Here is a 25,938-nt window from a genome sequence, read left to right as displayed (position 1 = left end):
CTGTTTTCCAGGCCTGTTTTTGCCTGGAAAATTTTCAGCTCAGGAAAGAGAGGAAATGAGAGGCTTCACTCCAGAGAGAAGCTCCAAACATTCACTGCAATTATAGAACATCAGCTCCATCTTTTCGTGTGTGTAGACGACATAGCACACGCCTCAGCTGCCACCACTGAGAGGACATTTTTTGAGATATTTTGTTCTTCTCTGATGACGTTCATCATGGTTCAGTGTAAAATCTAAGAAGTCCTCAAATCTTTGTTACAGAGCAGTTAATTATTTACCTAAATCTGAGGCCCTTCTGGCTGCACACTAAAACGCGATATCACAGCATCTGTGCTCTTTAGCAACACCCATTGTATAGGTTGTGATGTCACTTCAGGCAAGAGCGTAAGCTTTACCACCCTCCTTATTTAGGGAAACAGGCAGAGGGAAGGGGAGGGAAGCAATTAGAGATATGTGATTTAGACGTTCAGCGTGAATGTGTTCCTATGTGTTTCTTTACTTTTACACGCTTGGTTAGCCTTCTGAATGAAAAGACGTCAAGTTTTTTTGAAGTTACCCGTAAAGTTTAAAGTTAGTTTTAAGTGTTGCTTGATGTAGTGCTGTGCTTTTGGAGTACTGTCATTTTCACAGTGTAGTGGCCATTAGGAGCTGGAGATAACAACTACCATGCGTTTGGTGCCGCCTATAAGAGGGCGTAAATGTCGCTTTTATCTTTAGGATTCTCGTGATCTTAGGTGTTCCCCAATGAGCTATTGCAGTTCAAAAAAAGATCTCTGGCCCTCTGAAAAGACTGGCATTTGAGCATTCTGACAAAAGAGCCGGTATTTGTTCGCCATGTTCAGTTGTGCCGCTAATGTAGGCCATGCTGTGGCTTATGTCTGTGACACAAAGGAGCTCAGGTTACTGTACTAGCTCAGCCCAAGTGGCGGGAACAGCAGCTGAAAGCTCAGAGAGAAAGAGAGAGAGAAAGAGAGAGAGGGGCTTCCTCCACCCCACTCCTCACAGCCTGAATCCATCCTGCAGACAGGCTATTAATAGCCTCGTTTCCTCTCCTTTCCAGAGGGACTTCCCGGTTTCCATTTTTCATTGCTATGTGTGATGCTAAGTTTTGGTGAGGATCTGCTGCTTCATGAGTGTTACCTCCAGCTCGCCTGTACCCCATTCTCTGTCAGTCCAAACTTTTCAGATCACCCAGAGCCTGTACTTGGGTCAAACTCATTTTTATCCTCCACCCACCATCTTATAATTAGTTTTCCGGACAGAGGAGTTCCCTCCCCTTCTCTGTGTTGCATGAGCTACACCCCTGTGCGCACCCCTTCTGTACTGCCTGTGGAGTCAGGAGGAGAGGGCTGATCAGTGTGGATTGTGGCCGGAGGAAGAACATGGCTTTTGTCCTAAGTCACTACATTGTGGGTGTGATGGGTAGCCACAGAGCAAAGCTATGGGAATATTTGTAAGGATCAGAAAGCAACATGTGGTGTTTGCACTGTACTTCAGACAGGAGCCAGTCCCTGCTGGAACTGGAGCTAGACAGCTGGTAAGCTTCTCCTGCTCTGTATATGTGTGTGTGTGTTTGTGTGTGTGTGTGTGTGTGTGTGTGAAATTGAGTGTCTTTGTAATTGTGTGAGTGCAAATACCCATATGCAATGAATCACTAAAGCCGGCACGTGGTTGTGAGTTGGGGAATCTTCAGAAGGGCTGTCTATGTTTATATATGATAATTTGGTCATGCTTGAATAGTGTGAAGTAACAATTTTGTGGGTGTATAAATGCATTTTCTGTCCTGTCAAATTTCTGAAGTGATTCATTTTCTGTTGAGTTTAATCAGTGGTGGTGGGTGTATTTCTCTACTGACCCGTATTAATAGCACATTCTGAAGTCCAGAGTAGTCTGATAAGATGAGGGCTACATTCTGGTTAGAGAGTTGATTCAGTATTCTCAATAGGAGCTGTTAAAAACCACAAGCTGTACTCTACTTTGCTAATGTATCAAAACTGAGTGGAGCATCAACTCTCTCCCATGTGAGTCAGTGTGGGTTTGCTCTCGCCGCTGGACAGTAGTGGCCTGTGCTTGGTCAGGGACCGATGTGACATTAACATTGCCATCCGGGAGCGCTAGCAATTGATCACAGTCACGATAACACGCGGAACTGTTTTTGTCCTTTAATTGGATGGATCAAACCCTATCAAAGACATCTTTAAACTGGGTGGAACCTCCAGTGAAATTAGTTAAACAAAAGCTTTCCACGAATGATGAGTTTTGTATACACAACACTCCAGCACTTCCTCATCCATCAATGCAGCCATACTGTTAATGACATTACATGCTGAGCCTGTCAGTGTGGCTGAGCACACTCATAATACCCTCAAACTAGTAATTAATCAACTCAATATACAGTTTGTTCTGTGAAAAGCTCATTGGTGTAGTACATGACTACATTCAATGATAACATATGTATGAAGCACATTAATCAATGGCACCAGGACCTATAAGGAATATGTGAGTGAGTGTGTGTGTGTGTGTTTGCCTGCATGCGTGCGTGCGTGCGCGTGTGAATGTGTGCATATGAGTGTCTGGCGGGGAGTGTGGGTGAGTGTAGTCATGTGGATATGGTTGGATAAGTTTTGTGATGAACTCCATCTGGTGTTTTGATAGTTTCGGCTTTATTGATGCACATTTGCTACGTACCGTATCTTTTTTATATGGCAAAGTTATTAAAGTGATATTAATCAAATAAATCAATTATACACTTTTGAAAACACAAGTAAAGTCAAACACACTGAGAAAGAGAGACCTCTGTGTTTGGCTGCCCGTAGAGTTTGGGGGGATTAGCTGGAGACTTGTTAATGCCTCGAATTGTTTTAACAGCTTTGTTTACAGCACGTCATATTACTCTCAGCCAGTTACAGACTGTAAATATGCAGAGATAAATGTCCTGTTTTTGTCATTTTTTTTTTTTTTTATTAGATAGAGTGTAAGGGTGATGACAAGCCTCAGGTCTGGGCAGCATAGTGTGATATTCAGAGGAGCTCTGTCTGTCTTTTGGGTCACTTCTACGGAAACTGATATATTAAAGGTTCCAGTGGTGCTATTAAAAGGAGATTTTGAGGGAGGCGGTGATAGGGGGGAAAAACATATTATTCTGCTTTGCTGTCGGTCTCTCTGTTGTTTGGTGGGTTAGCTTGAGCTTTTAAGTAAAAGTAGAGGGCAGGTTTTTTTTTCCATTTCATTTTATTCATATATGTCTGTCTTCTACATATTCATGTAATTAGCCTTTTTGAGGTTTGGGGTATTTTTTTTTTTTTTTTTTTTTTCTTTTTGCAGGTTGAAAGTTGGCATGGTGAGGTTAAACTTGGCTCCATCTGTAGTTTCTGGGTAACAGAAAGTTACTGATGCTCATTTTCCATGTGATTGATTTCAAACTGAAGCTTAATCTGTCAGAGTCTGGCTTCATTCTTATTAATAATAGACAAATTAGTTGAAACATCTGGAACAAGATGGGATTTTGATTGTGGTTGTAGTGTTTTCAGTTTAACATTTGTTGCAAGTTAGTGGACGTCAGTAACTATGCTAATACTACTGACAATGACGTATGAAGGCTCTTGCAAACATCAGAGAGATTCAACAGAGATGCCCAAAGTTAATATGAGGTGTGATTAAGGTAGTAAAATGTAAATGAGCTCATTATTTTACCTCATCATGCTCACCATCTGTACATCAGCCTGACAGTCAATTATAAGAGAAACAGAGGCTTACTCAGGCCTCTCCAGATTCTGGGAAATCTTCAGTGGATGTGGACGCCTGAGGATACAGCATTTGATGGGAAAAATGTGATTAACATACGTGATGTCTGAGTAGTCACTAGCATACAACTGAAATATATTTATATAGGAATTGATTGATGTGCAAATTAATATTGCCAACAGATTCTCCTCCTTCCTCCACGCTCATTTGCATTCTTTCACTCTTTAAGCTGGACTTTACTGTTGGCTTAAATCTTGCTAAATGCCCCATTTTGTATTATTCTCTACATGACACTTCCTGCTTCTGCCACTTAGCCAATACGGCACTTATCTCGGTGGTCATTCAAAGCTAACTGAAAATATGCTACCTTCTTTTCTCCGTTTTTATTTGTCTGAGATAGTGAAGTGAGCAGTATGCATACAATATGCAACATGCAGAGATATTAGGATATATTACAGCGGACAGGATGAGTCTAAAATTGGGTGCTAGTGCCCCTGCTGGTGAATGCATTAATTTCCTTTTGCTTGAGGAAATTACTTCCACTGACGAATTTTGAGCTTTCTTATGCTGTCCAGGGAAGGTATAAACAGGACAGAATCAAGCTGAAATTGTTAGCAATATTTACAGTTCCTGCACACGTCCAGACGCACCTCTCGAACACGCATTTAGTTTGAGGAATGATTTTCTTAGTACTCAGACGCATAGATCATACTAACAACAGACTGTTTACACAAATAGAATGTATCTATTCATTCATCTCTGTACCCATCAATTCTGACAATGGCCTACTTCCATTTTTTTTCCCTTTTTTTTCATTTTAGGGCGTGAATTTAAGTGCACAGTCCTCTCTCAAGTTACGGCAAGCTTTCTTCCTCATTAAATTCAATTTGCCGTTGCTTTCACGGTCTCATAAAATAACATGAGGCAGAAAATTGAAATGAGAGCCGGATTAGTAGTCATTTAGGTTATCTGTCACTTTAGTTAAACGCAGAGTCGGGCCAAAGAAAGGGCCTCCGCTGAGTCATCGCATGTTTTCATGTTTGACATTGAAAAAGTTTGATTATGCTTGTGATGCTGAATTTTATTAACGCCCGTAACTGTATAAGCTACATGCTACCTCTTGTGATTTCATGTACTCTGGATGCTTGGTTTCCCTGTTGAGAATTGCTCTTCTTGTCATTACCCTTTACCTTTTTGCAGAGGTGTCATCTTACTTTCGTTCAGGCTGGGGCTTTGACTATCATTTTGATCATTTTTTTCAACTTTTTCAGACGCTCTCATCCATCATGGGCTGGGAGATGACTTAGAATGCTGTGTAACTTCTCAGTCTGAATAAAGAATTTGTCCTGAGTGAGATGTCATGTCACCAAACAAAATGAGCACCTCATTTGCTCCCATTTTGCCAGGGAATGCATTTACTGAATGCATCGTAAGCCCAAAACCACAGAGTCAAACTGTCTTATTGGCCTCAGAGCCAACAGGGAAGAAATTTGCTGCCGACTATGTCATCTGTACCACACTATCATGCACCCTTCACAGTGATTTTATGATATGCAATTAAGCAGAACAAGGGATAGGTTTTTGGGGTTTTTTTTCATTAATTCTACAAACTTGGGGAGTGCAGACAGGTTGGAAAGCTCTGTGTGTGGATGTGGGTGTGGGTGTTTGTGAGTGTGTGTGTGTGTGTCTATGTATGCTGTGTCTGACCTTTAGTGTACTGGCAAGTTCATAAAGAGTCAAACCCTGCAATTTGCCAATATGTGCAAAAGATAGGGTCTTGTCTGGTCCATGAATGTGCAGAATTATGCTCCTTGATCTTTGATTAGTTTCGTTGTACATTAAGATCAGTGCTTCGACCATGATGTGAATATTGTATGACCATGTGTTGTCATGGCAACTGAATCCTAGCATCTTTATTTTACTCTTTACTCATCCACTTGATAAACGTGGACATAACCGTTTAAAAACAGTTTAAAACAGTGTGAAAGTAGGATTTGTGCCTGAAGACTTTTATGTTAATCTTCTCCTGTCATATAATATATGATCTCTTATAGCTCACCAGTTTCTGAATTCAAATTAAGGCTTCTTGGAATGTTGCCGTTTTTGTTTGTTTGTTTGTTTGTTTGTTTGTTTGTTTTAAAGTCAAGCTATGACACTACTTTTGAACTAAGAGCATACATACATACACAGTGCAATTTACTCTGCGCTCTAAATATCTATCCTAGTAGTGACGTGCCCTTTTTCTGTCAAACAAATTCAATCAATGGCTGTTAATGTTCTCATCTTGGTAATACTGTGCGCTCTACTGCTCGCTAATTCATTTAATTAAAAGAAGCACATTTAATCTGGGAAGTTAATCTACTCGCACTGAGCTAATGCATGCAGCATGACTCAGAGCCAAAGAGAGAGGGCCTGGATAGTGTAGGAGCGAGAAATGTCATTGCTACAGCTCTTTAGAAAATTTAGATCGAGTCCACCAACCTTCAAGTTAGTAACGACCGATTCGATTTTAATGAGTTGATATGTTTATATAAAAGATAGATGAGGTTTTTTTGGAGGGAGAAAAATGAAGCTTTATGGAGTATGTTAGTGTTAGCCGTGTGGGTGCTCTTATATCTGGTCTAATTACTCTTGTTGTTTACAGTGGATAAGGAGTCTCACCTCTGCCCCTGAAAAGAATGCACTCAACCCTTATTTCTATTCTATTCCTATGCCTTTACTTCCGTGTAGGTTGTGTTACGATGTACTGTGTTTTGTTGAACTGTGGTGTCTTATTTGTTTGTGCAATTGATTTAGCCTCTTCAGAGGAACTGATTATAGCATGTATTTGACCTCAGGCACAGTGTCTGCACTGAGCTGTACTTTGACCCTCTCTACACATCACAGTGGGAAATGAAGTATATAGAAGGAGTGTTTGTTGGCGTATGAATGTGGTGGACCTTACACTGCTCAGTAATTCTCCCTCCAGCAGCGAGAAACTGTTCACCATTTCATTTTGACTCAGTGTTGTTTTAACAGGTAGGGGGTTCTCTTGGTATTGTTTGGTGGGTTGGTAATCTTTAAATTATTTGTGGATAAACGCATTCCCCACTGATCTGTCGTACTGTGTGTCTGTACTCTACATATTCAGTGCACATGAAGTTAAGATATGACATTTATGTTACTTTCATTGCTTCACTATGTGTATTGATATTTACAACACGATTTCATGGGTGATGGAAATTTTTAATGTGTGTAGCATTAATTTTCGGTCATTGTAAGTCAGATTTTCCAGTTATAGAATTGTCTCTCCAGATTAACGTTCCACATGGAAGACAAAAATACCATATTAATTTGTAAATGAACATTAAATGCATAGCGTTACGGTTTACCTTCACTTTTCAGTAAAACTGATGTTATGTTATTGTTTACCTTAAGCTTAAGCTGTGCTGCAGTCCATTCCTCTGTGTGTAGCTATAAATGTAGCTGCTTGCTTTTATACCTCTAGACTGGAGTCAAAGTTCAGTGCCATCTACCTGTGCCACGTGAACACTGCAGATATGAATAATTCACACTTCACCATGAACTTTGATGTCTGTATGGGTTGTTCTGAGTATGTTTGCAATAGCTCTATGCTGTGACATAGAAGCCTAGAGTCAGGTGGTGTGCTTTGTTGACACACGAATCAGGTCCTCTGTGCTTTTAAGTTAAGCAGTTATTTGTCTCTCAGCTCACCATCATCTTAGGTCATGCTTTGATGCTTTACTCTCAGAAATCCTAGAAGTCTCTCTTCATTAAAATTGAGAGAGATCTCCTTAAATGAAATGACTCACTGTGACTCACTGTGCAATTTCTCTCTCTCTTTTTCTCTCTCTCGCTGTGCAGTGTGGAAGGTGATGCTCAGGGCAGTGAGGCAGGCCCCTCTCTGGAGAGCACCACCGGATACACAAGAGGTCCTGTGACGCACGCAGCACTGGTCAGCGGTGACCACTTTGACGCTCCGCACTACGCCCACGAGGTGCGACAACGCCCACGGAGGCCCAAGCTCCAGCACTCGCAGTCTATCCTACGCAAACAAGCTGAAGAGGAGGCCATAAAACGCTCACGCTCACTCTCCGAGAGTTATGAGCTCTCCACTGACCTTCAGGACAAACAGGTATTGAACCAGCAAGATATCTACTGTGTGTGTGTTTTTTTCAGATGCCTAAGAAACCCTTTCAGATTTCATAATTGAATATCGTTTTCTGTAGTTCTATATCTCAAGAGATGACAAGAGTTTGGTCTATGTGAGGGCATGTAGATCCGTATCAGTGTAAAGCCAAATGTGATTATTTCACCCGTGTGTTGGACACACTGCTGATTACCCCCATATATTCTACTCACAGTCTCCTGTCGTTCTGACCACAGCAATTACTAGACAGTTGCTGGACATCATATGTGTCCTGCTGTTGGTCTGATGAAGGTCTGGATATGTCTGAAGGCTGGATATGATAGATGGCTAGGGTGGTAGACGTCAGAGATGTGGTCAGGTGCCCTGGGGCTGCTCTGAATTATGTGTGGATCCGTGCCCTTTCTAAGGCTCACCCCCCCAAACTAACACCTGCTGAGAATTTGATTCAGAGAGCTATTGCTCATACTCTCAAGTGGTGTGGATCTCGCATGAAGAGTGTGAGGTCCCGCAGAGCAGAGAATAGTGATCTGTGCCGCTTACCATAGCACTCTAGCCGAGGCTCCGTCTGTAGTACATTTGGGCCGGCAACTATGATCATATTATCTGTAACTCAAGTGGACTCAGTGTGGTCTGACAATGCTCTATTTTTACGTTGTCTCTGTCACCGCAGGTGGAGATGCTGGAACGTAAGTATGGGGGGCGTTTCATAACCCGGCATGCTGCACGCACCATCCAGACTGCCTTCCGCCAGTATCAGATGAACAAGAACTTTGAGCGCCTCAGGAGTTCTATGTCGGAGAACCGCATGTCCAGACGAATTGTCTTGTCCAATATGAGAATGCAGTTTTCCTTTGAAGGACCTGAAAAAGTCCACAGCTCCTACTTTGAGGGCAAGCAGGTCTCACTGACAGATGATGGTTCCAAGTTGGGCGCTCTGGTGCAGTCAGAATGTGGCGACATGGTCCCAGTGAACGTTAAGTCACAGGCTGCGCAGAGCGACTTCACGGATGCCATTACGGAGTTGGAGGATGCTTTCTCCAGGCAGGTGAAGTCTTTAGCAGAGTCTATAGATGATGCCCTGAACTGTCGTAGCTTGCACGGGGACGAGGGGCAACCTGAACCAAGCAGAGGTCACTCGGACATGGACCGCGAGGTCACGTACCAGGTCAAGCCTTCTCATGATTCAGACCACCGTAAACTGGATGAAATGACGGCATCCTACAGCGATGTTACCCTCTACATTGACGAAGAAGAGCTATCTCCTCCCCTTCCACTCTCACAGTCAGTCGATAGACCTTCTAGCACTGAGTCTGACATTCGTTTACGATCGCTTAACTCTTCGCAGGACTACTGGTCTCTGGCCCATAAGGATGACAAAGGTGACACGGACACCAGCTGTCGCAGCACTCCGTCTTTGGAGTGTCAGGAACAGAGGCTCAGGGTGGACCACCTCCCTCTGCTCACGATTGAACCCCCCAGTGACAGCTCTGTGGAACTCAGTGACCGCTCGGATCGCAGCTCGCTCAAGAGACAAAATGCCTATGACCGTGGCATTGCAAGCCAACAGGGTAGTCCCAAGCACATGACTTCACACGGGCTACCCCCGCGAGGACCCTCACGAGAAGAGGACGCCCCTCGTCACCGCGCTCGGCAGCTGGAAAGCCACCTGGCAATCAACGGCACGGCTAACAGACAGAGCAAGTCCGAGTCAGATTTCTCGGATGGTGACAACGACAGCATTAACAGCACCTCTAACTCCAATGACACTATCAACTGCAGCTCGGAATCTTCATCCAGAGACAGCCTACGAGAACAGACTCTGAGCAAGCAGACTTACCATAAAGAAACGCGCAACAGCTGGGATTCACCTGCCTTCAGCAATGACATCATCCGTAAGAGACACTACCGAATCGGCCTCAACCTCTTCAACAAGTGCGTGTCTGCTCAGGATGAGTATCGCTCTCACTCTCTTTAGTGGTGTGACAAGAGGGTTAGAGTATGCAATTTGTAGCGGTTATTTTGACAGGTCCTTCAGTTAACACCAGTCTGAGCTGTGCATTGCCCATGGAGAAGTAATGTTGCAGTGTTCATTTCAAGTCAAACGTGATCAACCTCATCCTCCTTAGTGCATATTGTGTAGACTAGAGGCAGATACTAATGTTTAATTGTCTTCATTTCTCAGAAACAAATGAACTGAAATCAATATTGTGTTGATAGAAGCTAAGGATTAAGGTTCATTAGTTATATTTGGTGATTGATCAGTTCATATGAGGTTTCATCAGAGAAAGTAAGCTACCATTCAGAATTGCTTTAATATGTACTATGTCTCCATGTCTTTCCTTTGGCAGATTCTTTTTTAAGTACCATTCAAATGTGTGACATATTACGTCTGAATACATATTAGTTTTGTGGTCAGGAAATGCTTGAAATCAGATTTAATTTCTTATTGTCTAAATGATTTTGTTTAAATCACAGGTGCTTGGTTAGTATGTGTATGTATATTAGGGTCTGTGAGTTCAAAGCTTTGTTTAATGTGTTGGGCCTCTAATCTCAGATGATTGTGGATTTACTTGTCTTTTGCTAAAGGCTTACATTCCTTTTAATCATGTGTATTAAGCAGTCTGGCCACAGGAGCACGTTCGGTCCCCTTGAATCCAAGAGTTGCTTTAGCATGTGTTTTTCCGAAAGAGATTACAAACACGCACACGGACACACACAAACTCACAGACTCACACACACACTCACGCACTAACACACACACACATACACACACACACACACACACGCTTTGCTCAAGTTTTCTTTGTTTTCTCTACTTTATCCACAGGAAGCCAGAAAAGGGAATCCAGTACCTGATAGAGCGAGGATTTGTCCCAGACACACCTGTGGGTGTGGCTCATTTCCTGCTTCAGAGAAAAGGGCTGAGCCGACAGATGATAGGCGAGTTCCTCGGCAACAGACAGAAGCAGTTCAACAGAGACGTCCTTGAGTAAGTCACACTGTCCTGTGGTTCAGACTTACACTTAGCATATACAGTAACATATGTTTTACTTACACATATAGAGCAGTGCAATAGTATTGTATTTATTATGCTACAGAGCATATTATCTGCTAACTTGATCCTCCTGGATGGATAATTTGAACCATTCGGTTGCTGCCAGAGGTTTGGTGGACAACCGGTTTTCTGTCAGTCCTGTCTTCTGTTTAATACATCAACATACCAAATACACACATTTTCATTTGCTTTTCCATGAACGTACAAATACGCGATGTATCTGCGTGGAACTTCATGAAAAATTCATTGAGATAATCTTTTGTTTTGAATTACTGCACTGTAATTACAGTCTCTATCAATTGTGTTGTTCTCTTGTCTTGGCATAAAACATGAGTTGAACTTTTGGAGAGAATTTTATCAGAGTATCTGTGAAACTAATCAGCATAAATGAACTCAAAACAGAGACAGATTGACTGCCAAGAGTAAGCGTTTGTGTATGTGAGCTGAATTTGTTTAAAATGGATGCATAATGTTACCACATTAAGAGTGTTTCATTTTAGGACCTTCATTTTGAATTATGAAGGCCAGTGCATTCATTTGGGTCACTTTTGAACTGTTCCATTATGACCTCTATTCAGAAATAACAAGAGAAAGATGCAAGACATATAGATTCTTCCAGGCTACTTTTTCATACATGGTTTGGTTTGAAAGTATTACACAAAACAACGAAAGGTCTTAGCTGATACAGGCCTGGAAGTGAATTAGCTCATTTGCAATCAACAGCCAACTTATCCACTCCAAGCCAATTCACTCTGGCAGAAGCTGTCAAGATTTTGTGGTAGATAATATCACACGGTCTCCATCTGTGTGAGTTAGACAGTCTTTTTTGAAAAAAGCACTTTCCAGCAAATCAGTAAATCTTGACATGTGAGATCTCATCTGCACAGAGGCACCGTTATCAAAGATTCTTCAAAGAAAGGCCCCATAGCAGTTCAGCTCACACTTCACTTTATAAGAACTGTAAATGCGATTTAGGACCCGATAGAGTTGTCTGAAGAGACTCTGTGCCCTTAACTGAGATAGACATTCTAAGAATTATCCCCTTCGAAAATATTTTCTTTTTGTAAACTTTAACTACAATTTATTCTGCTCTGCACTCTCATTTAAGGGAAAAACTGTGTTTTTCTTGGCTCTCTTGTCTTATTTTGCCTGTCTGCTTCGTCATATTGAACCCTTATATAGAAGTCTCTGGCAAAACCGATGTTATCGCCCCTGCCTTTGATATACAATACAAAATGGAGCTTTGGCTAGCACTCTAGGCTGAATTTTAATGTATTATGCTGTTGAAATGTCTGCTGATCTTTGTGTATGCACTCTCCACAGCTGTGTGGTAGATGAAATGGATTTCTCAAGTATGGAGCTGGATGAAGCCTTGAGAAAGTTTCAGGCCCACATCCGAGTGCAAGGGGAAGCACAGAAGGTGGAGCGACTCATTGAAGCTTTCAGGTGGAAAACACAGCTCATGTCCTCCACGAAAATGTCCTCCATTTAAGTTCTACTGACATATGTAAATTGCTGCACACATTAAACTAATGGGGCACATAACATAATAGCTGCGTTAAAAATGGGGCTCTTTAGCTGTACTTTAGCCTCATCTCACAAGAAAGAGGCTCTGAGTTTGAGTCCTGATTATGTGTTCATTTGGGGTTAGTCCAGTTTTCCAAAGACATTCACGTTAGGTACCAGATGTTCCTACCATTGTCCCTGACCAAAGCACTGGCCCAGTTTTGCTGCTGGTCCCTGGGCACTGTACAGCAGCTGCCCACTACTTCTAAACACTTACATGCAGGGTAGAATTTCCCCAAGGTAACTTAACTTGTAAATCTTTATTGACTTAGTGGATTATTTGAAACTGTTGGTTTATTTGTTTGTCTTCCCTCATTAAATGTCAGTCACTCAATAGCATAAAGCATCTGTCTTGACCTGAGGAGAGGCCTGCCTTGCTTCACTGAACATGTCAATGCGCAGTACATCGCCTAGATAGGACCAAATAATTATTTAGTTCCTGCCCTGAGTCCATCCCAAATACTATTATAGTTGCACTGTGTAGCTGGCTAAATTCCTCTCAGTTTAGAGTAGTCTATTAAATATTTGTTTTTTCTCCTTAAATAAGAGGTTATCTAAGTAAGCAAAGCTTTTGTGAACAGTAATGGCTGTAACATTCTCTGCTTCAGTGCATCTGACTATGCTGATTGTGTCTTCTGTGCAGTAATGGTATCTAATTTGTTGTTGTGGGATCTCTTCATTTGTTTTGACTGCTTCTTCGACTGTTTCTGCCTCAGCCAACGTTATTGCATCTGCAACCCCGGGGTGGTGCGGCAGTTTAGGAACCCTGACACAATCTTCATTCTGGCGTTCGCCATCATCCTTCTCAACACAGATATGTATAGTCCTAATGTCAAACCAGAGAGGAAGATGAAGCTGGAGGATTTTGTGAAGAATCTCAGAGGTGAGTGTTGGTCTCAGTTACAGGCTTAGATTTTTTTCTGGAGGGAGTAACTGTGCGTGGCATAGCTAGATGGACAAGCCATGTAATTATCTTTAATGGAGTTTTACACATGATCAATGGCTCTCCTAGTGAGATCCTTGTACTTTAGGCACTAAGTTGGGCATATTGTTTAAAGTAAAGCTTGTATTATGTGGAAAGTGACTACAATGATAAAGTGTTGGCTGTCATTTTCTATCAGTCTTATTACTAAAGCCTCAATTTCATTTGTCTAAGAGTCAGAACACTGTCAGAGATCAGCACTGACTTGGCAGAAGCTTCTATTCAGCAAAAATGTCATTGTTTATTTTGTGTGCGTGTACGTGTGTGTGTGTGTTTGTGTGTGAAGGAGTGGATGATGGAGAGGACATCCCTCGCGAGATGCTGATTGGCATCTATGAGCGGATCAGGAAGCGAGAACTGAAGACTAATGAGGACCATGTCTCTCAGGTGCAGAAGGTGGAGAAGCTCATTGTTGGCAAGAAACCGGTGAGCGGCCTCACGCGTTCCTTTTTTTTTTATCGCTGCAGAAAGTGATGTGGGTTTTTCTTTGTTTTCAGTGTTAAAGACTGAGTTGGTAGGACCTTATCCTACATCAGCACAGATACAGTGGTAATCCTCTTCCCCCATGCTCAGTCATGTACCTCAGACACTCCATGCTCACAACCATTCAAAATTCTCATCACTCCATCAGCCCTCACAAGCTGACAAGCTGCAGGTGTCACTTAAAGACACAAATCTGGTTCAGTGCAATGTCCCACCACTGTCTGACAGATCTAATAGAGCCTATCTCCAGACCTTCACGCTGACTGACTCCGGCGTATGTGTGGCCCATGTATGTCCGCTAGCTTGACTTCTCTTATCCACCGTGGAATGATAAATGGGATTAGCCTATCCGCAGAGAGCTCTGTGCCCAGAGATCTGATGTGATATGCTTTGAGGTGATTCACGCAAGATCCTCTGTTTCTAAGCTGTATGTCACGCAGGAACAAATTTCCATTCATCACAAAAATGGATGGATGATGCAGCTATAGAAAGAGTGTAGCAAATGAAGTCTCTGATGTGGAAGGCTTAGAGTAACTGGTTTAAGGTGATTGCTTGTAAGGTAGATGCTTAATCCTGCTTAATGTCTCCTATATGTCTCCTCTAAATTCATTTTCTAATTTCCTAACAGGTGTCTTTAGATAACACAGGTTAAATACAAAGAAATAAATGAGATTAAAGCATTTAAAGGAAACCAGACACACAAATTGGTGCAGCTGAGCTGCTGTTTGCCTCTGGGGGAGCAGCAAAGGAGGGGTCCTATGGTGTCGAAATGGTTCGCACCTGTGGAGCTAAGACAGCAAGCTCCCATGATAAATCCCCCTACCTGCCGTGTCACCTCCCTAGCTGCTGTAATTAGGTTTCTCAGGCTGGGCAGAGACTCCCTCTTCAGCTGCACACAACAGCTTGTCTCCTCATTAACCTCCACTGTGAAATTGTCTACAAAGTGGAGCTCAGACGTGATGTGTCGACAGAAGGAAGTTTTGTGGCCCTGAAAGCATCAAAAAAGAAAAATAGATTCAGACTTTTTTGTCTTTCCTTTCTGTAATCTTTTCTTTTCCATTTTTGTTTCTCTCCTTCACGCTAACCTCTGTCTGTCTTTTCTGTCTGACTAGACTCTCAGTCTAACCTCTGTTTTTGCCTTTCAGATTGGCTCTCTGCACCACGGCCTTGGATGTGTGAGTGTTAGCTTTTTTCTCACATTGCCTTTCACTTTTATGACTCAAGTTCAGTTGTTTGGGGGGTGGGGTGGGGAGGGGGGGGGGTAGTAGCATGCATCCTGTCTCTGTAGCTGAGACCAGTATATGTGTACATTCACATAATGTACTATACAGGCTAGATATCTTCCCTTGACTTGTATCTCAAAGAAAAATGATATTAAAGCAGAATGGAACATGTTCCACAGCTTAACATTGATCTGTGTCTTACCTGCAGGTGCTGTCCTTACCACATCGCAGACTAGTGTGTTACTGCAGACTGTTTGAAGTCCCAGACCCAAACAAGCCCCAGAAGCTGGGTCTCCACCAAAGAGAAATCTTTCTCTTCAATGACCTGCTGGTGGTAAGTGAGCCTCCTTGTCCTTTCATCTAGTTAAGATCTCTCCATCGTTTGAGCTGAGTTCAAAACTTCTCAGACTTAAGTGTTTTGTTTTAAAATTAAATGGAAAAATCAATACTTAACATAACACTGCGATTAACTCCAAAGGACCCAGCAGAGGTAGATCATGTGATACCCAACATAATATTAGAATGTGCCTAAGTAAAACAAAACTGTGCCTTACCATAAACCTAACTGCTTTAAAAAGCTTGAAAGCAATCGTTCTATATTTAGATATAGTGTTTTTGCAAAATCTTGCCTGATAAACAAACGCCAGATTGTTAGCAGGATTTAAGTCAAGTTTACGACAGCATTGTGTGCTCTTCGCAACGGAACATTAAACAGCTTTTCCAAATGCTAAGACAAGGACAGCTCAATTCTCAGGCACATCAAGTTGTTTCCTAAGGATAAGCGGGAACAGATGGGCTCCTAAATGTTTGCATTGTCTCTGATCTAGGTCACGAAGATTTTCCAGAAGAAGAAGAACTCTGTAACGTACAGCTTCAGGCAGTCCTTCTCTCTGTATGGGATGCAGGTGCTGCTCTTTGAGAATCAGTGTAAGTGATTAAGGGCTTTAACTTTGTGTTTCCTTTGCTCTGTTTCCTTTCACGAGACTTAGAAGCTTGTTAGTTTTGTGTCTAAAGACAAAAAAAAAAGGAAAAAAAAATTGCGCTGAGGGCAAGAGTAATATAAATATTTCATTTTCATTTGCTTTAATTTATCTCCTTCTCATATAAATTTGCTGTAGCTGACTAAATGAAAAAGTAAGAATAAAGATTCGCCCTTCTCTTTTATTCCATTATTCACCACTGAATAGTTAAATCACTCTCAGAGGATCCATGTTCCTTATAAGCCCTTTAGAAGGCTCTGCCGTAGTGGCACAGACATTGTTGAATTGATTCCACTGAATGGTCACTTTGACTGCTGTTTTACAGATTACCCCAATGGAGTGCGTCTGACATCAGCCATCCCAGGTGCAGACATCAAAGTCCTCATCAATTTTAACGCCCCTAACCCACAGGACCGTAAAAAATTCACAGATGACCTGCGTGAATCCATCGCAGAAGTACAGGAGATGGAGAAGTACAGGATAGAGTGTGAGCAGACTTTTCCTTTGTTATCCATCACATCCACTGTCCCTTTTATTCAGACCTCCACACTCTGAAATCCTCTCTTTGGAAAGACATTACTTTTTTTTTTACCACACAAAGTGTTAGCAGCAAACATTACACGCCAAGTTTGATGGTCCGTATCACACCACATGATGAAGCAAACCAGACACGACCTATGTTCAGAATAGAAAGGACTAATATATCTGATACGTAAGAAAGTCGGTGCACTGTGTGTATGTGTGTTTTTGGGAGTATATTAATACTCATATGAGTTGTGTCTACAGCGGAGCTGGAGAAGCAGAAGGGCGTGGTGCGGCCCAGCATGTCCCAGAGCTCGGGCCTGAAGAAGGAGACGGGCAATGGCAATCTGAGTCGTGCCAGTTTGGACGACAGCTATGCCATGGGAGAGGGCCTGAAAAGGAGCGCCCTCAGCAGCTCCCTCCGGGACCTCTCAGACGCAGGTGAGCCCGCGGGCCAGGCCCGCCACGAGCCGAGCGGACCCCGTGAGACGGCAGAAACCTTCCGTACAAAATCACACCCCCTGGTGACATCCACACAGAGAATGAAGTCTCAAGGCTGAGATTGAAAACTATTGAACTGATAAATTTAATTCTCTCCAATACACAATCCCTTAACTCTGTGTTTGAATGCAGCATGAAGTCTCATGCTCAGCAGCACTTGCCAATGAGTTGTATGGCACTTCCTTCCCCGTAATGGTAGACTGATGAGATTTAGCGTTACCCTCTGTTTAGCCAACATAGCATGTCTCAAGTGGCCAGCTGGCACGATATTCACTCATTTCTCTGAATATATTGGAGGTGTGAAGTAGCACCATTTGTGTATTTTTTTTTTCTGGAACAGCAGAGAGGTGAGAATGTGGGAACATTGTAAGTGTGCGTGTTTGAGTGCGAACGTGAGATTACTGAGCTTATGTCAAATTACCGCTGTTCGGAGACGTGGGCGACGCGTCGTTTGTTTTGGTTATAGCGTTATTTGCAACTGAGTAAAATCATTGCCCTCTAAATCATACTTCAGCAGAGCTCCATGCACGACACCGCAAACCTAATTTGCACCTTTATTTATTTGTTCACGTTGTGGACTAGCGAGAGACTAACAGTTTTTATTGTAGGCGCTTTGATGCTACGAACAGGCATGGTTTCTCTGATAGCGAGAGAAAATTGTGTGTATACTATCGAGCTACTTAGAAATCTGATGTTGATTCTGTTTTGAATGCTGATGAAATTCTTTCAGTCTTTGAAAGTGTTGTTTTGAATTACTGTTTAAAGTTGGGTAGAGAGAAGTTAGAGAGTTGTCATGTATTGAAGTTGAAGAATAAATCTCATTCAACCTTCTTATCCCTTCTGTATGCTCAGCACCCACACAAAGGCAGAGCCAGTTTTCACAATCTTCACATATCTTTCCCTTTTTGTTTTCCGTTGTCAGTCTCTTGGTATCTGATGCCATTTTCGATACATCTTATTGAATATATTCCATCATAGTTGGTCAGCATCAAATTTTGTTTCCACTGTTCAGTTGCCATTGTACTTGTAGCTAAGCTCACATTCTCTCCTTGTAACACATGAGATTTAATGAGATTTGGTGAGTTATGTTATAACTAGTCATACAACTAGTTTATAACTGTATTATCTAATTATATTATAACTAGAAACATTAGGTTAATAGCCATATATAGAGTAGTAATGAACAATATTGTCTGAAGGTACAGTAGTTTTGTTAGATTTTAATAAGTGCTTTATTGTCAGGTTGTGTTTCATTCTTTTTGACCTATGTGAAGTATTACAGCACCATGGTTATGTGCTGTTTAATACATAATACGGAATTGATTTTCATTCGCTTTTCTTGTCATCATGATTCCAGGATTGTCCTCAGTATTCCCATCTTTTAGTGAAAATGTGAGAAATATCTTAGATTTTTTCTTTTATTCTGGACAATGAATGCAATTTTTCTTTTTGAATACAACGTGTGATGCATATAACACAAACAACTTTTGTTTGTGTGTGTCCGGCCCCCCCCCACACACACACACTCTTACTTTTGGGCATCTTACCATGTGTCTCGCCCCTCTTTGGCTATGAGAAAAAAATGAATGTTGTGGCAGTCACTTGATTATTGTCTTGATCATACACTGAAGAACTCAGTAGAGTAGAGTAGAACTGTGCTTGATGGTTTTAGGATGGACCTCCTTTCCTTCCCCAGAGGCCCCCATTGTCCTCCTGTCTCCTATCCTTCTCCCCCAGTCAGTCAAGCCCCTGAAACTGGGCTCATAGCAGCTTGCTATGTCGTGATAGCACCCTGTAGGCGACAGGATATATAAACTGCCCTATATATCATACTGGTTTTCCTGTGCAACGGTGCTCTAATCTGTCATGTTGCATGTTCTGGGCAGGCAAGCGGGGCCGCCGCAGCAGTGCGGGATCTCTAGACAGCAATATGGAAGTAAGTACTATATCGTAGGAGGCAACCGACGACCACTAGCCGCTCTCCCTGTGATGATATGCGCTTTGAAAACGCAACTCAGTTCATGTACTGTTGTTGTTGTTTCTGTTGTTGTTGTTGTTGTTGTTTGCACCCTCTTTTGCTTTCTAGTTTTAACAGTCTTATTTGCTTTTTCAGTGGTGTGTTTTTGTGATAACTGAGTGGCTCAATTTGCATGCATGAGCTGCAAGCCACCGATGTGGAGCGTGTTTTGGCATGGTTTGGTGGGAGAGTTTCCCGTAGCTTGTATTTATCTCTGATCCTCCCCTGTTTACAAAGCAAAGCATGAACTAATGTTTGAAACTTCTGTTGTGTGTACTGGTCTTTTTTTTTTTTTTTTTTTAAAGCCTTGGTTTTCTTTTGGCTTCTTTTTTTCTCCTGTTATACACATTTCACTTGTTTCTGTGGCACAAGTGAATGGCTTTTCTTTTTTTTTTTTTTTAAGTCCAATCTGTGTGAAAGCACTTCAAAGTGAGCAATCCTCAAGGTCCTCTCCATCCTCAAGTCGTCTGACCTTTTCATCCCCCTGTAGAGTACACCTCTCAGCAGAGAGCGGGACTGAGTCAGGGAAACTGTGCACAGTTCTTTAGATCTCATTCACCATGGGTTAATTATAATGAGCAAGATGGATGTGAGTGGTCATAACCAAAGATTGATGCTTTAAAATGTTTGAGGTTATTTATTATGTTTCACTCAGCAAGTCCCAAATTTGATTTATTTTTTTTTAGTCGCTAACCACTTTTTGCACAAGTGTCCTAGAGGAGTGCTGTGTCACCTGTTTCTTTTTTTTTTGTTGTTTCACCGCAACTAAGCATTGACTAACTGGGAACTGAATCTTGCGTGTCTCGGCTTCTGCATGTTATGCATGGCTATCAAGGTCTCGCTCATTATTTTCAAACTGACTGACAGCTGGCAGACGTGCCTCCGATATCTCGTCTCAATCTTGTCTTTTCATGTCTTGTTTTGCAAAAAAAAAAAAAGAATGAAATGATGCACTTAACTTTCTGTCCTATGTGATGACAAGTGTCACGCCTAGCTGTTTTCATACAATCACCTGCTTTCACCTATTTACTATTCACTATGTTCTGTAAGCACACGTATACCCAACCTCTGAATAATCCTTATTGGACCATTATATGAACAGTATGTTCAGTATATGTTGTCTGACAGAATTGCCATGGATAAGGTGGGGCAATGTTCAGCAGGCTGATGATGTCTCTTAATTTTAGTCTAACTGCCCCAGCTGACAGTGCATTCTTACTCTCAAATAGCCCTAACACTCCCTGATTGATTTTGTCTACGAATTATTTAGCCGTTAATTAGGTGTATCAGAAATGTTAGTGTGGGTTTCGAGTAAACATGCTCTGTCTGGTTAGAATGCAGTACTGAGATTAAGAAGCACTGGACCAGGGCCAAATTACAGAAAAGCAGTGGCCTCCTCTTTTCTGTTTTAAACTGGAGTGTGTACTGTTTGATCTCACTGTTTTTTTGTCCCTCCTCCTGCAGGGATCCATCATTAGCAGCCCCCACATGCGGCGCAGGGCCACCTCCAGCCGTGACTGCCCCTCCCGCGGACAGCAATCCATCCCAAACTCTTCTTCCCTCTTAGGCTCCCTCTTTGGCACGAAGCGGGGCAAGTCCCCATCTCTGCCACCGCAACCCTCGCACCCGACCTTAATCTCCCACACCCCCCACCCCTCCAACCTGCACCACACGGCCCGCGAGGGCGTGACCGTCACTGAGACCCAGGCCCAGATGCACTCCCATCACGGCCAGTTCTGCCACATCCAGCAGAACCCCCCACCCTACCACCACCACCATCACTTCCACCCACCCGCTCACGTGCAGCACCCGCCCCACCAGTACCACCCCCCCTCTTCCTCCTCACACCCCCACTCGCACGCACAGCACGGCCACGGGCCCCACCCCTCCCACCCCCCTCACTCCTCCCACTCCCAGCATGCCCCACACCACCACGGCCAGCCGCCGCCAGCTGCACCGGCCCCTAGCGGCACCAAACCCAAACACAGCGGCATCAGCACCGTGGTCTGAGGATCTGTGATGGACTCCTTTGGGACAGCAACAGTCTGTGGCATGGCACCTGGTGGCAGCTCGGGAGGCACCCTTTTTTTGGTGGGCATGATAAAGACTGTGCGCGTGAAAGATGGTGGCTGCTAACCAGGACAGGTTGGGAATGAAGAATAAAAGGCATCTTGACTCTTTTCATTTCATCCAAAGCCTATCTCTTCTGGAAAGAGAGAGGGGTCACACTGTGCAACATTGGCCTTCTCTTCCATTATTACGGAGGGCTGTCGAACCCTGTGGGTTTACAACCCTTTCTCACACTTCAAAACCAATCATTGCTGAAGCTGTAGACTCCCAGGCAATGCTGCTTGCCCTCTATAGTGTTGGTCGAGAAACTGTCCTGATTTTACAGTACACCTCAATGTCTGCGAATACAGAAGACAGTGAAGCAAGAGCATGCACAAAGACCATGGCTACTGTTTTATCTTGTACTTAATTACTTAGCTACTTAAAAAAAAAGCATAATCAAATATCCTGCTTACTAGTGTGCAAAAACTAAAAATGTATCAGTAGACAGATTTTTGCCTAGAATGGTATGGTTCAACAAGGACTTCAACAAGTTAGTCATGGAACAAGTCAGTCAGAAGAAGTAAGTGTACCAGTCTTTAATGTAGCTTTAGACCACACTTGTCTGTGATATTGTCAGCGGTCATGAATGTGCCAATTATGAAAATCAGTAACTGACTTAGTATAAAAAAAGATTTTGCTTTGTGTATATCGTGCATATAGTATTTTGTAAAATAATAATAATAATACTATAAGCATTTATTATTATTATTGTTATAGAATAAAATGGTTGAAGGCATCAGCTAAAACAAAAAAAAATCTCAGTATTATATTCTTGAAGTAGGTAAAATAGTTTCACAATTATTAATTAAAGAGAATCTGAGAGACTGAACTAGGGTATGCAGTTTGATGACCTGAAATATCTCTGGTTGCCTTTGAGTTAGAACTCAATGGAAGCACATAGGAGACCTCCACTCCGCCACGGCTGTGTTACTCACCGCACTTCATTCCAAACCCGTGAAGAGCAAAGAGAAAAAAAAAAACGTTTTCAGGGTTAGGATGGAGGGAAGGGCAAGGAACCCCTGTTCGGCTCTAGTGCTGATGGATGGCCAGTCATACAGCATGGTTTTATTTTTTTAACTATTTTTTTAGAGATGAATAAAACAATATGAAAAACTGTACATTAAAAAAAAAAAGGACGTTTATCGTGAAGCTGGTTTCATTCAGAGGACTGCCGGTGTTTGCTTAAGAGGGTTTTTCGGTTTTTGAACGGAGGGTGGTGGAGTGGAGGCAAGTAGACTTGATATGAAAAAATAAAAATAAAAAAATTGACTGAATTCTTTTCCCATATTTTGAAGTTAAAGCAAAGTTTGTGGTGCGAAGTTGATGTTCACGATGGGCTGAGTGAGTGTGCCCCCCTGTCATTCGTCTGTCTCATAGATCTGAGTGTAGCCCAGGCTGAAGTAGCTTTGGTCATAGACATCAGGGAACTTTTTATGTGTAAATGCCTTTCACTTGTTCATGAACACAGCTAAGTAATGTAAGCCAAGTGTACTATGTAGCAAAGGAGGAACATATTTTTTTCCACACACACGCACACACACAAAAAAAAAAACCCAGAACAGAGCCTTTGTCCATACGTCTCTCATGTGCATATCCTGAATGCAAGACCACTGATTCAGCTGGTTGTTATGTATTGAGTGGTTAGAGGAAAGTCATAATCTGGTCTGTTATATTTGATGCTATGATCTTTGCTCAAACATTGGAGCTATAAGCAGCACTCACACTCTCATATAATGTACAATAACTACAGCTAAATTCATTTCTACTCATTCAGACCAATGTCAGCAGTTTTGAGATTGTCTCTGCAATTATTGTTTTTTTCCCCCTTTGTCCTCTTTTTTGTTTTGTTTTGTTTTGTTTTGTTTCTACTAATTGTATGTGCAATATGTGTTGACAAGTTTTGTAAATGAGTTATAACCTGGTTGACATCCCTGTTTTTTCTTTGTTTCTATGCTGTATGTGTGTGTGTGTGTGTGAGAGAGAGAGAGAGATGTTGGCACACAATTTTGTTTGACCCCCATATTCTCCCTACTCATATAACAGTGAGTTTTGTGGGTTCTCTGTACTTGCACCCTGCAGTGAGGAATGTCATGGAAAGCACTCTTGCATGAAATATCATATTGTAAGACTATTCTCTAAATATTGTATATTCCCCAAAAAATATATCAGTGTTACAGTTGACTGTTGTGAAAATTAAGTGATGAAAATGACATATTAAAAGTATGTGGACTTCTCTATATACCACTCTATTCCACTGGAAGTCTTTTATCATATCTTGTGCTCCAGATGAGATTCAGGTTATTAATATTAATCAATCCAATTACTGTGGACAAGTCAAACAAAGATGTGTCAGTGTCACATTAGTCAAAGTGTAAATGGAAAACATCACCAGGAATGCACAAATAACTCTTTAATATGTGTAATCAGAGTTAGATTTCATCAAGCCTGGGTAGCCTTCAGGGTAGATCAGTAATTTGAATAGCAAAGTAGTCACTAATCTAGATTAGACCTTTTTGGTGTACAGAGAAGATTTTCCAAGCCATGTCAAAGTGAAGAGCCTCTATAATTCGTGATACAACAGGGTATACCTCTAAAATAATTCAAAACATCTTGAATACATTCATTCTGGGGCAAAAACTATCAAGAGAGTGTGTCTTTGTATATTTGTTGCTTTCTTTCAAGTTGTATTAAAGTATTGTTTTTACAAATTTCACCTCAGTACAGTGTAAAGCAAATGTATTGTGGTACATCAGCTTTGTACAGGACGGTTCATTCAGAAACTCATGATGCAGTGCATGCGGTCGATGCCTATCACTTCTGGTTGAACTGTGAGCTGAATTAAACTGTAGAAACGTGTTACTTTTTTCTGGTTTTGCTTGTATTTGTTTTGTTCATTTTTTTTAAGTGATGTTGGCTTGCTCTTCCATAATATGCGGTGTGTTGCTGCAAACCAGCATGTATCTCACTTGTTTACCCATTGTACAAAAAAAAAAAGACATTGTCATTGCACTTCTGTATGTGTGATGAAGACATTGTACATATCACAAGCCAATGTGAGGTAACTAAAAAAAAATATCTCAAGGAATATAAAACAGGATTAAAAAGGGAAGGATTTTTGATTGGATAGGGATAAAATTGTATATAGTCTGTATATTGTTAGAATTTAACATCAGCCATTACATCAAAGGTGCATTCCTTTCCTTTTCTTTACATAGAACTATTACCATTAAAACTGCTTCTGCTACCAGCTGTATTGAAATGTCTTAGGATCTTCAGTAGATCTTACAAGCAGACTGTTACATAATTCTCACTGCTTCTCATTTTCATCTCAAAATACACGCTCTCTCTCACACATACAGTCCATTTTATAATGAAAACGGGAGGAGAGGAGGACTTTCATTTTAATATGCATTCTGTTTCTAAGTAGATGATGAGACACTATTGATGTAAAACTATAACTGTGACCATGTTGAGAACATGAAATAAAACAATATACTGTAAGATTCACCATGTGTCGGTGTTCTCTTCTGTGACAGGAATATTTAAATTCTGAGTAATAGTAACAGTCAAACTCTTGTCAGTTGTAGTTACATATTTTGCATTCATCACCAGTATCAATGATGATGAATCAGTATCACTGATTCAATCTGATGCACATTAACAAAGCTGTCGAGGCTATGAGTTATGCCAAATACACAAATCCATTTGGAACCAACTGACAAACTACCTGTGATTAATTTTTAAATGAATCTGAGATCTTTGATGGAATTCATTTGTTCCCAGAGCTACTGTATCATTTAGTTTTAAATTAATAGTTATCTTAGTTGCTTGTAAATTCATGAGCTTAGCAAAAGTGAAGGCTAACTTTTCAGACTATTCATGTTTCCCTCCTTTCCTCTGTATTGACTGAAATTCTGACTCATAATAGAACTCTCAACGTTTTCCTTTATGAGCATTGAAGACTGGCAATGACTGAGACTTGTTTTCATTTGCTGGAGGTTAGGCCCAAGGTCAGCATTTGGAAATGTGAGCTCTCCACAGGGGGATAAACCATTCATGAAGCCTGGTATTTAACTGGACTGTTCTAGTGCGATTGTGCCATCCTGTACTGAGTGAGACACTGAAATACTGAAAGATTATGACAGTGCTCTGTTGCATGAACATTTAGTAATTTGGAAAAATAGTCGCAGTTCTGAATGCAGTCCATTTAAACGGACTAAGAATATCTCCAGTGACGATACAAAGCTATTTGTGAGTGTGACCCGGCCACAGGGGGGTTGCGAGTGACTGTGCACTTTTTGACTGCCTCTCCATTGCACTGGCTATTTATAGAGCAGCTTTGAAAGGCACGTCGTCATTGTCTGTGGTAACTGCTGGCACATTCACCAGAGGAATGAAAAGAACCTCAGCATAGGCACCTTCGCTTAATCCCTCAAATTGTGTGTTTCAAGTGTTTCGTGTTTTAAAGATGTTCATTAATCAGTGAGTTCATTTACTCTTCAGTGACCCGAAACGTAGAGCAGACTGTCTAACAGTTTTGTGGCGAGGGAGGTGATGGCCAGCTGTCATGAAAAACATGAAACCCTCCCGTTTCCATTTTTTG

The 25,938-nt window shown here is 41.7% G+C and overlaps 1 protein-coding gene across 3 annotated transcripts in view; it reads left to right on the top strand.

Annotated features, from left to right (window-relative positions):
• Positions 1 to 21,912, top strand: part of iqsec1b (IQ motif and Sec7 domain ArfGEF 1b) — a 131,000-nt gene extending 109,088 nt beyond the window's left edge. Inside the window, exons 1-14 of one of the 3 annotated variants that reach the window (XM_030777267.1) lie at positions 1,473 to 1,537; positions 7,609 to 7,879; positions 8,565 to 9,826; positions 10,722 to 10,883; positions 12,273 to 12,395; positions 13,232 to 13,398; positions 13,784 to 13,923; positions 15,126 to 15,155; positions 15,412 to 15,537; positions 16,031 to 16,130; positions 16,509 to 16,670; positions 16,970 to 17,146; positions 19,093 to 19,142; positions 20,688 to 21,912. In XM_030777267.1, the coding sequence (XP_030633127.1) occupies positions 1,473 to 1,537; positions 7,609 to 7,879; positions 8,565 to 9,826; positions 10,722 to 10,883; positions 12,273 to 12,395; positions 13,232 to 13,398; positions 13,784 to 13,923; positions 15,126 to 15,155; positions 15,412 to 15,537; positions 16,031 to 16,130; positions 16,509 to 16,670; positions 16,970 to 17,146; positions 19,093 to 19,142; positions 20,688 to 21,233 (3,381 nt within the window). In that variant the 3' untranslated portion in view covers positions 21,234 to 21,912. Of the gene's footprint in view, positions 1 to 1,472; positions 1,538 to 7,608; positions 7,880 to 8,564; positions 9,827 to 10,721; positions 10,884 to 12,272; positions 12,396 to 13,231; positions 13,399 to 13,783; positions 13,924 to 15,125; positions 15,156 to 15,411; positions 15,538 to 16,030; positions 16,131 to 16,508; positions 16,671 to 16,969; positions 17,147 to 19,092; positions 19,143 to 20,687 lie in introns of those variants that run through there. The other 2 variants (XM_030777266.1, XM_030777268.1) reach the window with 2 other exon arrangements.
• Positions 21,913 to 25,938: the final 4,026 nt, after the last annotated feature.

The sequence above is a fragment of the Chanos chanos genome, chromosome 6, assembly GCF_902362185.1.
Source record: "Chanos chanos chromosome 6, fChaCha1.1, whole genome shotgun sequence".
In the NCBI taxonomy this organism is placed as follows: Eukaryota; Metazoa; Chordata; class Actinopteri; order Gonorynchiformes; family Chanidae; genus Chanos; species Chanos chanos.
This window is presented reverse-complemented; position numbering and strand designations above follow the sequence as displayed.